General features: G+C 46.5%; 1 protein-coding gene across 5 annotated transcripts in view; it reads right to left on the reverse strand.

Annotated features, from left to right (window-relative positions):
• CYTH3 (cytohesin 3) overlaps positions 1 to 14,783 on the reverse strand; it is a 63,938-nt gene that overhangs the window by 12,491 nt on the left and 36,664 nt on the right. For 4 of the 5 annotated variants that reach the window (XM_074313938.1, XM_074313939.1, XM_074313940.1 and 1 more), the window contains 3 exons: positions 8,209 to 8,291; positions 6,428 to 6,492; positions 5,961 to 6,027 (listed from right to left, as the gene is read on the reverse strand). In XM_074313938.1, coding sequence (XP_074170039.1) covers positions 5,961 to 6,027; positions 6,428 to 6,492; positions 8,209 to 8,291 — 215 coding nt within the window. Of the gene's footprint in view, positions 1 to 5,960; positions 6,028 to 6,427; positions 6,493 to 8,208; positions 8,292 to 8,568; positions 8,632 to 14,783 lie in introns of those variants that run through there. The other variant, XM_019757554.2, reaches the window with a different exon arrangement.

A 14,783-nucleotide genomic window follows, 5' to 3' on the forward strand; every position in this document is an offset into this window, starting at 1 on the left:
GCTCAGGGGACGGAGCTGTGGTGTCTGAGGGAAACACGTCCTCCGAGGGTGGCCAGCCCGGGACTGGGTCCCAAGCCCCCTCTCCCTTTCCCTTCCCCCACTACATAATCACTTTCCCAGCCTCCCATGCAACTAGAAACGACCTTATGACACAGTTCTGGTCGGACCGAGGTCCGTGGGGAGGACTGGAGAAAGCTGCTGGTGTCCTGATAAAGGGGACCCGTGAGCACACAATGCTCCCCGCTCCTCCTTCCTGCCTGAATGCAGAAGTGACGATCAGAGCCCCACCAGCTATGGTGCGAGGGAAAGGCCCCCGACACCCCGCAGCCACCTCTGCTGGGCGAGACGCCAGTCCCCTCGTGTGAGCGATCCTCCTGGGGTTTACTGGCACCTGTGACTAAACTCGTCACCTGACTACAATGCCACTGAGCTTAAGGCAGTCAGAATCCAGGCCGCATGAAGGACCAACAGAGCGCAGCCGCCGTCTCTGAATGAAACGCTGCAGGGGCTGTCCTGGCCAGGACGAGCTGTGCTGTCTCATGAGAACTCCTCAGAACAGCAGAACTTTACCCAACCCAACACAGCTACTGAGCTGGTTTCAAAATACACATTGGCAAAGCTTGGAAGGGAAGAGGGAATTCTGTCCTCAATTTGCCTCAGGCTGTTTCTACAAGTTCAGAGATGACCTTCCAGCTGAAGCTCTCAGTGTCACCAGAGCTCCCTCCCGGCCATGGTCCAGCTGAAGAGTTTTTAAAATGCATGAGTGTCCACAGCATCCTCCTTTAGAATTTCTAGAAACTGGGAACAACCCAGCAGTCAGTCAGTATGAGAGCAGATAAATGCATACTGGTATATTCCTATGATGGAAGACTGTACAGCAAAGAGACGGAATAAACACTCAACAGCATGGATGCATCTGACAGCCGTGACACGGAGTAAAAGGACTCAGAGTATATTTTCATTCCATTAATGTAAAGTTTCAGAAAAGGCAACACTAGTCCATGGAGATGGAGTAGAATCTACCCTAGGAGGAGACGCCCCGGGCGCCCTACGCGCTCCCCACGCACGTCTTGTCCTGGGCAGTGGATGCGCACCCTTGGCCGGGCCATGGCTCTAGCGGGCCCTGCACCTGTCCAGCCCTCCAGCTGTCTACAGACGCGTTGCAAGAACTCTGTGGTCACAAGGCCCCGGCCATGCCCCAGAACTGAATGGGACAGGCGGAGGCTGCCATGAGTTCCTCTGCATGCTCGTGACCTGCTCTAAAATTCAATGCCCCCAAACACCAGCGAGCATCTTGGAGAGTCTATGAAACAACATCCAAGGATATGAGAAAACAGGCTCTGAGCAAGGTTCTCTCTTCTGCGCTTCACACGGAAGGTCGAAGAGGCACCAGGTGAAGCTGCAGCTCCCTTTGTGAGACTGCGTGAGGCGCTGGTCATGGGAAACATGGAGCCACTGGGGTGAGCCCAGGCCAGGGACCAGAAGAGAAGACGAAGCCATAAGCCAGCGGCAAAGAGAAAGGCTTAGAAGGAGACCGGACTGTGTCTGGGGTGTGAAACAGGCAGAAGCAGGGGACGATGGACCCAGAAGTAGACCTGCTCTAAATCCAGTGGCACATGTCCTTGTACGAGACAGAAGAGGAGATGTCACACTCCACGTGACAGGGAGGCCAGCGACTGCACTGGTGTGGCCACAAGCCAAGGAACGCCAGGGTTGCTGGCGGCCACCAGAAGTGGGACAGGCCTGGAGCTCCCTGCCCTGAGCCTCCAGCAGGAGCCGCCCTGCCCACACCTTCATCTTGGCCTCTGGCCTCCGGACTGGGAGAGATTCAACTTCTGTTGTGTTAGGACACCAAGTTTGTGGTCATCTGTTACAGAAGCTGCAGGAAATGAATCTACTAGGTAAACACTAATAATTTAGAAATCCTGTTTTAGTGCTAGTTTTACTGGTTACTCTTACAATTCTAACAAGTCTTAAACTTACCTTCATCTATCAACATCCAGAAAACTTTAGCCGACTTTCACTTCCCTCCTTCCTTTCCCCCTGGCTACTTATATGTTCAGATAACCTGAGACTTTCATTTTAAAAATATTCCTTCAACCATCAGTCTTTCAGATGTAACCGTCAGTTCTGCTGGCTTCTTTTTTATCCAGCATCTGACCCTTGGATTCATTTCTGGTTTAGAGGTGGACTGTTCCCATCACTCAGCTTCTGCAGATCACAGAAGGTCTCAGTGGGTAACTTCTGTCAATTCTCCACAGACCTTGGGAAGCAGTCTCCCCACTGTCTGACTCGGCGTTGCTGAGAACAAGTTTTTTATGATTCTTGTTCTTAGAGAATCTGGTATTTCCTTCCTGGAAATTTCGTGGATTTCTCTTCATCCACAAGTTTCCTAGTATTTCACTCAATATATGTACATATAGGTCTTTTAAAAAAATTTGTGGAGCTTGGCATTGGAGCCTTTTGAATCTGAGAGTTTTATCTTAATCTAGTTTTGAAATATCCCAATATTTCTATGAAATATCTCCTCCACTCCATTTTCTTCTCTCTCCTTCTAGGACTTCTATTAGGCAAAATTTGAACTGCTGGACCCATCTTCCATGTCTCGTTGGGGTTCTGTGCAAAACTACGGGGAGAATTATCCAGCTCTAAATTCCAGCTCACGAATGCAGTCTTCAGCTGAGTCCTCTCCAGCTTACAGCCCGGCTCTCAGGTGTTTACGTGTCACAGTTTTTTATTTCCTTGAATTGTTTTTACAACTCCCTGTTTTTGTATCATAGATAAGGAACATCCTACCATATCTCTTTGGTGATATTTATAATATCTAAAAATATCCTACTTTTAGTGTTTCCTTCTACTGCTTCTATTAGGTCTGTTTCCTCCAGTGTTAGTTCTGTTTGTTGAGTTTCATGTCTCTTTCATGTCAGTCTCCTCGTACGTTTGGTGATTCCTGGTTAGGTACGCGTCTTTGTCCTAAGATTCTCCGCAGCCTAACTGAATGCCGTCTGTTTCTGGAGTTTACAGTAGCTGCCTTCAGGGACCTGGCGGAGGAGGTCACACAGCCAGGTGGGTGCTCAGCAGCTGGTCTCTGGGGGCAGGTTTCTCCTCCTCCGGCTCCTCCTCCCCATGATGCCGGCTGCCCATGGCGCAGCCTGTTTTCATGAGCTAAGTGCCCCCCCATTCTTCTCCCACTTGGGGGCACACACTACTGCTCAGTGCAAGCTCAGCAAAGGGTGCAGCAAAGGGTGGACAGTCTGGATGTCCCTGCGGGCCTCTGCCCCACACCGCAGACCCTGAGCGTGTCAAGCCCTGGCACTGCTGTCCCTTCCTGCATGGGCCTCAGGCTCTCATTCATGGTGTCTTTCGGAGATTCCTCAATTTCTACTCCACTGAAGGGACTCCTGCTTTTTATAGATTTATCTATTATATTTTTAAAGGCACTTCTAGGAAACTGGAAATACAAGGGAGAGGCTGTAGAGTGTTTTCAGCTTCCCTGAGCTAATCCATCTTTCCTCTTTCATTTATAAATCCAAGTGCTACTTCTGGGTATCTAATGCACCTGAACAAAGCAAAGGTCCTTACTCCAAATGTCACCGCTCTGTGACTTAACATCCTTCTAGCCTGAAACAGTGTATTTACGCTGACAATACATAGCATTGCGTTTCACAATGTCACATGGTTTAACAGGCACAAGGGGTGGGGGGGAGATGCAATTTTGAATTATGTCTGAAGCATGTGAGATCATTGGTGCTGTTATGGACTGAACCTGCATCCCCTGAAAATGTGTGAGTTGAAGCAATGTATGAAGAGACGGGTCTTTCGGGGGGTGACCTGGGTTAGACGAGGTCACGAGGGCAGGGCTCTGGTCTGTTGGGATTACTGTCCATATAGGAAGAGACACCAGACGGTTGCTCACCTGCCGTGAGGACACAGCAAGAAGACGGCCATCTGCCAGCCACAAAGAGGGCCCTCTCCAGAGCCCGACCCTGCTGGCACCCTCACCTTAGACTTCCAGCCTCTAGAACTGTGGGAAAACGAATTTCTATTGGTTAAGCCCCTCAGTCTGTGGTGTTTTGTTATGGCGGTCCAAGCTGACTAAAACAAGTGCTATCACCCAGTCCACAAAAGCAGAGAATTTTGATAAATTTTTCCCACCTAAAGCAAACATGTGCCGTCTGCTTCTATTGAGCAATATAATTACAAGTAAGTTGTCAAATGAACTAATAACTAATATTTAAAAAAATCTTATTGGTGAAGAGTGTAAAGCAAAGTTGTAGAGCAGTTTGTCGCAGCCCAGGCACAGCAGACGGAACGCCCACTTCCTGCCACGTGGCTGGCAGGCCCCAGGGCTGACTAGTGGTCCTGGACATCCAGGCGAGATCAAGCCACCTACACACCCACTGAGTCCACAGCAGTTCAGGAAGCGCAGCCTGAGTCGGGGTCCTTGTCAGGGCCCTGGGGGAGCTCCGTGGCTGCTCCGTGCCTCACTTTCCCCCAGTGTGAAACAGGAAACGAAGGGGAACCCACCTCACACAGTTGTTGTGGGGACTAAAGCGCACTAATTACAGTGCTTCCTGAGCACAGCTCCTGGCACAGAGCAAGTGCTCAATAAATGCCAGCCCCTGTTACTGTAAACCTGACACACAGTATCTGCCAACAAAGAAGACAGGCAAGAACCTGACAGAGAGAACGGGGTGCAGACTGGCAGCGCCATGTAAACAGGTACAGACATTTGTGTGTTTCATGAGCAAGATGTGATTTTACGCAGGAACTTCCTGGTGCGCCGTCCTGGGATCCACTTTAACATACAGTTCCGTTCGCAAAACATCCACTTATTAAATGATCTCTCTCCCCTGTGAGCTGTTCCCACTGCTTACTATATATCTGCTGCTAGTTCAGCTCTGTAAACTCAACTTCTAAAGAAAATAAAAACTTGTTACTGACCCCAAATATCACATCATTACCAAGTGTTCACAGTTACTCCCACTAATGACTGGAGCTGACTTATGCCCCGTAAGCAGAGAACTGGAAGCACGTTCGGTGGGGCCAGAGCACACCAGTTACACAGAGACCCTCCTGCAGCTGCAGCCGTGCTGGACCTTAAGAAAATCCAAATCTGCAAACCATGAACAGGGGAAAATGACACGTATTTCTTTAAATAACGTTTGCAACTGCACTTGCGCCTAGTAATGTAAGTGTACAAACCTCGCACAAAGTAATTCCCATAGTCAACATTTATTGAATGAACAAATAATTATCACAGAGGCTCAATGCCAAAAGCAAAAGAATAAGAAAGATGTTTTAAAAGGTGAAAACCAGTTAAAGACCAGAGAGCACTGGAGTGAACCAGCTCCGTGGTCAGAAATCAGCAGGGAGGGGGCCCACTCTCCTCCAAAACCAAAACAATCTCACAACTGGATTTATAGCTTCTGCTAAGTCCTTTAGCTCAAAAACATTGCAGGTTTCATTATTGTGGGATGTTTTACTAGAAGATCCCACTTAAGACCAAGGCTTAAATCTGGACAGTGCCTCGGTCTTTCACACAGACATCTTTCTAAAATGAACGAATAACGAGCATCCTCTTACTTGGGCCATTTGACCCATCAAACCACAAAGTGCAAACTCTGCCCAGCTGGACCCCACAAACCACGAGACTCCCTGCCCTGGGTTCTGCCTCCAGCAGGAAACAGGGAGCTGGCCTAGCTTTGCCAAGGGGCTGGCTCCCGAGAAACCCATCCTCACTCAGAACTTCAGACATAAAGAAAGACTTTTGGGTCCAGGGTTCAGTTCAACAGATACTTTTGCTTCACCCCACTCACTAGCAGCCCATTTTTTGATAAAAATTTAACGCCAACTCTCCGTATTTCCATGAGGTGCATGACCACCTTTGTCCAAAAGGCAGAGCCATGGAAACCGATGGATCTCTCTCGCAGGTCAGACAACTGAAAATGTTCTCTTACCTTTTTGGGATCCATGTTGAATTTCTTCCTTCCCATAGCTATTTGCTTGTTCCTCTGAGTAGTTTTGCTATGCATTAGAAATAAGTAAGAAACTGTTACTGGACATTCGCACAAAGCGCAGTGAGCAGCTGACCATGGCCCTTTGGCCACTGCCCCTCAGGACAACTCCTGAGGGAAAGGCTCCCAGAGCCCTCCCCACGCTTGCCTGTGGCTCTTTTACAGCTGACAACTTCTTCAGAAAAAGCTAATGACGAGAAGCAGCGATGAAAGAAAAACATAGTGGCCTGTTGTACAGAAAGGTTACTTCTGTGTAGGTTAATTTGGAGGTGCCTGTGCTGCTTCCTGAACTATGGGAGGAAGTAGCGAAAGTGGGGAAAGAAGCACGCAGACTCCTCCGCACGAAGGGCAGGAGCGGGGGAGTTCAGAGGAAACGACTCCCTGAGGCGCCGCTGTGGCCGCTTACTTACCTCTCCTCCACGGAAGTCAGATTGTCGATCTCTGTCATCACCTCAGCAATTTCATATTTCAGTCTCTGTCAAAAAAAAGAAGAGAATGTGGGGGTTGGGGGGGTCTTTACCATTCTCCTCCTAGACTCAGAGAAATGTTAGCCTTCCAGGTACCACTTCCCTGAGGTCTCATCTGGATCCCACCACAGGTATGGAAAAACCAATACCTGTTCTTGCTGCAGAGAGAGTCTCCTAATCAGAGTCACCCTAATACAGGAGAAAGAAAAATTATTTGTCCACATCTCATCAGAAGGAGATCAGAGTTATCTACCAGGCAGGTTCTAGAGGATTTGTGTGTAAAATCAGGAAGGGACACTGGGAAGAAATCACAGGTGTAAAAAGACGGAAGCAGCAAGACAAGAGCAACGAGTTCTTAGTTCACTTCCTGCAGCTGTGAGACATCACCTCCACGTGCCCACCTGCCTTCTCCTTCATGGCAGGCGACGTCCTCGGGATGACGAGGACAGAAGGTGAGGCTTACACGAATTTAGATCAGTTCCCCTAACCACCAGACTCAGGATGATTTCCAGCACTTTGCATGAGACCAAGTACCATGGACAGAGCCCAGGCGGTGAAAACAGAACACCACCACCACCCCCCGCCCCCCATGGCCCTCAGACATGCCAAGAACGCCAGAAGGGACAGAGTCCCCCGTCCCTCTATGTGACTCCACCACTTACTGGCTGAGAGACCTTTCGCAACCCTCTTAACCTCTCTGGGCGTCAGCATTCTCGACCCAAAATTGAGGTGGTGAGAGCTCTATGTGACTCCACAGACTACTATTACTAATGTCCACACAAGTTCATTAACCTTCAAACATACTCTGATTCTTCAACCAAAGCACCTACTCTGGGTTATCTGATTTTTCCAAGCACGAAGGGTAATCTTAGAAGAAAAAGTTCCACGAATTATCTTTCAAATACAAAGAAATTTTTATTAGGAACGCTTTTATTTTGTGTGCCAAGAAACTTCAGACTTAAAATGCGAGCTCTAGAAAGGAGTTATTGTCTGGACAAGGCTTGGCCTTGCAGCCAGCAGCCTGTGAGGCCAAATTTACTTTGGCATGACAATGATTAGGACGTTCCTGAAAGAAGAGCCACGTCTGACTGATTTCCCAAGAAAGCCCCACCGGGAAGCAGCGAGTGCTGGTCTTCTGAATAATTTCTGCAACAGTTACAGACACTCTACTCTCCGAGACTGGTGTTACTCCTTTGCTTCTCCTGTGGGACCCCCACCACTCTGTCCTCTGAGCACACGGATGTGTTAAATACAGTGTTTAGCTGCCTGTTTTACTGTCATGCTACTTTAACCAGCTGGCCGGCAGGTGCGTGGGGAGCAGCTAGAGCTCCATATATGTTATTTACTTACTTAAAAGATATCAGAGTGCCCAAAATGTGACAGGCAATGTTCCATGTGCTCAGAATACTGGTACACAAAAGCAGGTCTCATTATAGAATTTTAGAGAGCAATACATCTACAGATTGCTGCTGCTGTTTAAAAATGCCCTTTGTGACTCTGGCGTCACGAGTCACTTACTGCTGACTCCAGGCCCGTGATGTCTTGATTTCCACCCCCGAGTTTGCACAGCCTGGTGAGCACGGTCTCTGCTTTACCAACCTGGATAACTCTCTCACTCTCTTTGTGTGGTTCAGATATACACATACTAGATACCCATTTTTTACATTGTCATGAAGCTACTGACACGGTTTTACCTAAAAGTGAAAACTAAAATTTTTTTTTACCTCGATGTCATCAATAAGTTCCTTTTTTCTTCGACGAATGTCCAGAAGTTCTTCTCTCTCTTCTAAGGAGAGGTCTTCAGGCACTGAAAGAAAAAAAGAAAAGTACTAAGCAAACAACCATTACTCTGGAGAACAACTTGGCGATATCTAGTAAGGTTAAAGACGGGCACGTGAACAAGCCAGCACTCTGTACGTGAGCATTTATTATCCCAAAGGAACCCTCGTATGGATAAGTAAGCTACTCGTAGCAGCATTGTTTGTAACAGAAAACCAAGCTAAGTTCCACTAGCAAGAAAATGAATAAACTGTGGTATATTTATAAAACAGAATCCCACACAATGAAAAACAAAAAGGCTGAACTCAGTCCATCAGCACAGACGAGACTCAGAACGGAACCGACAGGAGCAGGCTGAAGGCTGACGGTGTGTGACACGTCGCAGAGGGCAGGGGTGGAGCCCAGCAATCTGCACGTGTTTGGCAGATGCGCATGTGTGTACAGCAGAGCATAGATGAAAGCACAAGAAGGATTAACACGACACTCTTGATGGGGGTTCCTTCTGAGAAGGCTGGGGGGGGAGGAAATGCATTCCAGAAGGACATTAAGGAGTTCCAGGGCACTGGGCATAGAGTAGCCAGTACATGGATGTTTGCTGGATTTTTTTTTTTATTGACACAGAGTTGTTCATTATATGCTCTTATTAATGTTTAGTCTCTGCAGTATTTTCCATTCCTACTATTCTCTCTCTTTTCTTTTCTTTTTTTTATTGGGTAACTGTTTTTCTAGGGCCCAACAGCTCCAAGTCAAGTTGTTGTCCTTCAATCTAGTTGTGGAGGGCGCAGCTTAGCTCCAAGTGCAGTCGCCGTTTTCAATCTTAGTTGCAGGGGGCACAGCCCACCATCCCATGCGGGTATTGAACCAGCAACCGTGTTAAGAGCTCGCGCTCTAACCAACTGAGGCATCCGGCCTCCCCTATTCTCTCTCTTTGATTAGTCACTTGCTGCTTTGGGATGTGGTCACGTTCTGAGAAATGCGTCCTTAGGCAGTGTCATCCTGTGCGAATATCAGAGCGGGCACTTACACACCCAGATGGGCCAGCCTACTGCACACCTGGGCGTGTGGTACAGCCTGGTGCTCCGGGGTTACACACCTGTACAGCCCGTTCCCGTACAAAACATGAGATTAAATCAAGAGAAAATGATGCGACCGAGAGTGGCGGTAAACACGAGACGTAGGCGGCAGCTGCCAGCATACCAACGCGCACTGTTTTACAGCAAACTTTTCTTACATAAGTAGAAGGAGTGCTCTACAATCATGATGAGAAGTACGGTGCAGTAAATACACAAACCACTAACCCGGTGTTTGTATCTTTGTCAAGTACGCCCTACACAGGACTGTTTGTGCTTTTATACGACTGGCAGCGCAGGTTTGTTTACACCAGCGTGACCACAAACACGCCAGTAATGTGTTGTGCTATGATGCTATGGTGGCTACGACGTCACTAGGTGACAGGAATCTTTCAGCTCCACTATCATCCCGTGGGACCACAGCTGTGTAGTGGTCCGTCACTGCCCGAAACGTCGTTATGCAGCACGTGACTGTGCTAGAACTATTTCATTTCATCAAGCTTTTCAGCAAAATAGCTTTTGATTTTAATAGTCTTCTAGTGTATGTTTAATTTCTATTTCATTAATTTGTTTAAAGAAACAAAAGATTAAGAATCTGAGTAAACAGCAAGAGAACATCCAGAGGTTGTACAAACAAATCAAGACGACCCGGGTAGGTAAACTAACAGACGAACCAGAAAACAGTCGCCATAAAAACACCCACAAACTGACAGATACTTGACTTACAGCAGAGCTGACACTGAGCTCAAAAGGACAGGCTGGACTCTTCAATATATGTGCTACATCGGCTATCTATATGTAAAAAAAATGGAACTGAATCCCTCTTATCAGCATACATATATTCAATCAATTCCAAGTAGAAAAAGGCTCCAATGTGAAAGGCAACACTACACAATTTTTTTAAGAAAACAGGAGAATGTATTTATAATTTCAGAGTAGGAAAGTATTTCTTAAATAAGAAAAAATATAAATCACAAAGGAAAATATTAATAAACTCAATATTAAAATTAAGAACCTTTGTTCACCAAAAGTTCCACACCATAAAGTGAAGAGCAAGCCAGAAACTGTCAAAGGATTGGTATCCAGAATATACAACTCCTACAAATAAGGAAAAAAGTAGAAAACGGGAAAAAGACTTAAATACGCGCAAGATGGAAACACTCCGTAATATGAATGAGCACATGAGAAGATGTCAGCTCTTTAAATCATCAGGGAAATGCAAATCAAAGTCTCAATAAGCAAGTTCTGCTAAAACTATAGTAAGGCAATTTCTTAAAACTCAAAAACCCACGAGGACAAAAATGATGGGAAGACAAAGAATAACAACACATTTTAGAAACCAGAAGACTGGACCAGCAGTCCAGCAGTCACTGACTTAATGGGGGGGGGAGAACACTGCAGGGAGACAGACTCAGGGGTAACCTGACACCCACAGTCCTCCAGAGGCTGAGGAACTGCTCCAGTTAAGTCTGGAGGAAGGGGGGGGGAGGAGCAGGGCGGGGGGGAAGACTGATAAGGAAGCCAGGAGGGAGGTGTGTGAAAGCTGTCTGCTCCCTTCTCCTCCTCTCCCATTCCACAGAAGACTAGTTCTCTCTAGGGGGTAGCAGAGAGGGACCAGGGGACACCCAGCATACGTGAGCGTGAGGGCACCACACCAAAGTCAAGGGATGTAATCAATACTGCCCCCCCCCAAGTCTTCTTCCCCATGGGGCTCCCAGACCGCTGGCAACCAGCCCTCTGCCCCACCTGCACCACCCTGGGAGGTGGGGGGGTCTTCTCTGCAGAACCAGCAACTTTAGATCTAAAAATACTGATATCAGAGGGGGGTTTCACCAAGGTGGGTAGGGAGTTCCACCAACAACCAATCTAAGATCCCATGAAGTATAAGATATATCCTCCATTTCAGAGATGTTAAAATGTGGAAAAATTTGCAAATCAGAATCAATGAAAAATGGGAAATTATCATACATATTGACATTAAAATATAAGCAAACAGTATCTCAAAGTTAAGTATTTTCTGATTTTCAAATAATATTAATAATCTAATTGTCTAACAGATTCCAATCTACCCAGAAGCTGCAATGCAACTTGGTTTACTGCTGGAAATATCTAAAGGCTCCCTTACAAATGCGCCGCCCGCCTCCTCTCTCTAAGTTAACCAGCAGCTCTACACCCTCTCCTAGGGGAAGAGAATATTCCACAAGTATGAATTGTGGCAAGAAACCCTCACTATATGTCAAATGTGATAATTTATCACATTACCCACTGCACAGCAATTTGATACCAGTTGATAAAACAGAGTTCAAACAATCACATGTAGAGAGGTGACTCACAACTGAATATTTGTGGCTACCTAGTCCTAACACCAACCGATGTCACTTACTCTCAGTTTTACCTGGTATTTTCTGAGCTCAGGAACAGGCCAATTCCACAGGACACTACGAACGCTGGCAAAGTGTGGGCTTCGCCTCTGGTCCTGTTAATTCTAAATGGGAGCTCTGTACAAGGAGTTGTGGTTTAACCCCGTCAGAAATACCACCTCCCTGTGACACTACAAAAACGGGCAATTTGAACTCTTAAATGAGCATGAGTTCCCAGCGAAGACCAAAGTAATATCATACGAAGAAGCTGTGCTTCTGGGTCTCATCACACTCCAGGCGTCTCTGCCCTCTGCGAGGTGGGCAAAAGCCAGCAAGCATCTGAGGCCTCGGGTTCCCCGCGGAACAGGATGTGCCCCCATCTACCACTCGTCACCTCCTGAGAACCCAGTCTCTCGGTCATCCCCCCTCAACCTCCATCACACCAACCTCTACCTGTCCCAGGACACCCATTCTCTGACCAGCCTTCTCTGGAGCAGATGAAATGCCGTCTTTAGAAAACAAACAAAAACTCAGGCGTTTACCACCAGCTCGCCATCAGTAAGGGAAATGCTAAAAGAATGAACTTCACTCAAGAGAAAAGACGCAAGATGAGAGAGGAGAGATGACTAGTGAATGATGAGCAGTTACAGAAGGAAACAAAGAAAAAGTGACTACATAGAATAACGCTTCATAGAATAAAAAAAGATAAAATACCCAACAACAGCAACATGTAAATGGAAGAGAAACAATTTGCTCTGAAGTTGTGAGAGTTCGAAGGAAGAGGGTATATACATGGTTAACTTTAGACTTGGCAAGTTAGAAATGCATATTAAAATTTCTAGGCTAAGCAGGAAAGGAATTGGAACAGAGTTCAAAATGCCCAAAGTGGGCAAGAAAAACTGGAATGAGAAAAAATAATCAATCCAAAAAATGGCAAGAAAAGAGAAACAGAAAAACCATTAGCTATGTTCATTATATCTCAATAAAGCTGAAATTTGAAATAGAAAAACTGTTAGAAATGTAGAATGCAAAATACAGGAGTAGGAAAAGAAATTCAAATATACTGATTTTTTACTGTGGTAAACTGAGAAACAAGTCCACAATACTCTGCAGCCCTTCTGATCACGGAGGAATCTTTTTACACCGCTGAATCCTGACTGGCTCTGGGACTTCCTCTGAACAAGAGAATGTGGCAGAAGTGACACTGCACAGGGTCTGAAACCTCTGCTTCTTGGAACCCTGGGGCCACCATGGTCTGGGGAAGCCCGGAACGAAATGTACTATAGAAAGGAAACCACATGCGGAGAGAGCCCCAGACAGCCTCGCTGTGGCAGGCACCTCCACTGAGACCCCGGAAATGTGAGTGGGGTCACCGGGGAGGGGCCCGCAGGCTGAATGCTTCCATGTGAGAGGCCCCAACAGGAGCAGCCCCAGAACTGCAGCCAGCTCAGAGTGGAGAGATACAATAATCCAGTGTTGTTTTAAGCCGTCACTTTGGAATACTTTGTTACGCATAAATAACTGACACATTTACAATGAACATAAATGCAAAAAGCACCAAGGTTTAAAACTTGGACACAAAGAAATAAACAACAACATAAAAAATCCAACTGAATGCTCTTTACAAAAGGCACTTAAAATACAAGAATAGCTAACAATCGAAGGTGAAAGGGTAGAGAGTGATACACCAAACAAACCTTCCTGAAAGAAAGTCGGTCCTGTTATGTTAATACAGGCGAAACAATTCAGATAAAGTCACTAGACAATGACATATTCCATTAATCACACGTCTGAATTTATATGCATCCAGCAAAATGGCCTCAAAATATACAGAAGCAAAAATCAGCAGATGTACACGTAAAAATGAATTCTTCCATCAAAGGCAAAAAAGGTGGGGAGATACAGATTCGACGAACGCAAGTAAAAACCTTGAACTAATGGACACCCTATGCTCCACGGATTTTAAGATGTACGTTTAAAACGTCTCTGAAACCGAGTGGGACATGTATCGGTCCCTGCCTCCGTACCTGTGGACATGCTTACTGCCTGGCTGACTGAACTGCTATTCTTCGATGGCTCTATCCAAAGCACAATTTAAGGACCAGTTGAGGAAAGCCAGCTGGTCTGAGCAGTTACTGCTTCAAACCTTTCATGACACCTTCTGGTGAAACCAAGGCAGTCTCGGCAGAAGAACCTACAGAATTTGAAACAATAAAGGAGCTTTCTTTTAAGAAATGCTGCATCATCCACGCCTTTGGAGGCACAGGCCAACACTGCAGAAAAACACAAATACCAACTGTGTAGAGAGAAGAGTAACGCCAAAGAGTGGGGTTCTGTGAAGAAGTTTCAGGAATACCTCGGGCATGTTATTTTGCTCATATTTCACTTTTTTTTTATGTATGCATAAGAGTAAAGGTTATAAGAAATCAATGTTTAACTAAGTGCTTTCAATCAGTATAAATAAAAAATTGTAAGTGAGAAGTTATGTCTGGTTTCACTGGAGCTCTTTTTCCTTGTAGAACATAACATAGTGATGCATCTTCTTAACTGACGGAGACAGGTTCCACCAGACCACGGCCCCCAACAGCCGTGCAGCGCACACCCTCCCAGGCCAGGTGGGACACGTGTGCACATCGCTGCCTAGTGGGCCACTGGGAAGTCTTACTACACGCACAGGAGTGGCGGCAGGTACAAGGAGAGGGCTTTGCTCAGCCTCTGCAGGTGCCTCCCAGGAAAGCAGAGGTGTGAAAGCTTTCACAGGTAGGCTTAAGATGAACGAGGAGGCTCCACCGAGGCGGGCAGGGCACAGGATTCCCAGAGGGAGTGAGGCCGAGGTCCTCGTCCTGCCCCTTCACTGAGCACAGCCCTGTCTGTGGAGCTGATTTTGGGCTTCTGACCCCCAGAACTGCACAAGAACAAATGTCTTAAGTCATCAAGAGTGTGGTAATTTGTTAGAGCAGTTCCAGGAAATACATACAAACGTTGGTACCTGAAACTAGGGTGTTCCTATAACAAATATGAAAATGTGAAAGTGACTTTTGAATTGAATGACAGAAAAGACCTATTTGGGGATCAAATATATGGTGATGG

Source organism: Rhinolophus sinicus, linkage group LG10 (genome assembly GCF_036562045.2).
Source record: "Rhinolophus sinicus isolate RSC01 linkage group LG10, ASM3656204v1, whole genome shotgun sequence".
NCBI classification, from domain to species: Eukaryota; Metazoa; Chordata; class Mammalia; order Chiroptera; family Rhinolophidae; genus Rhinolophus; species Rhinolophus sinicus.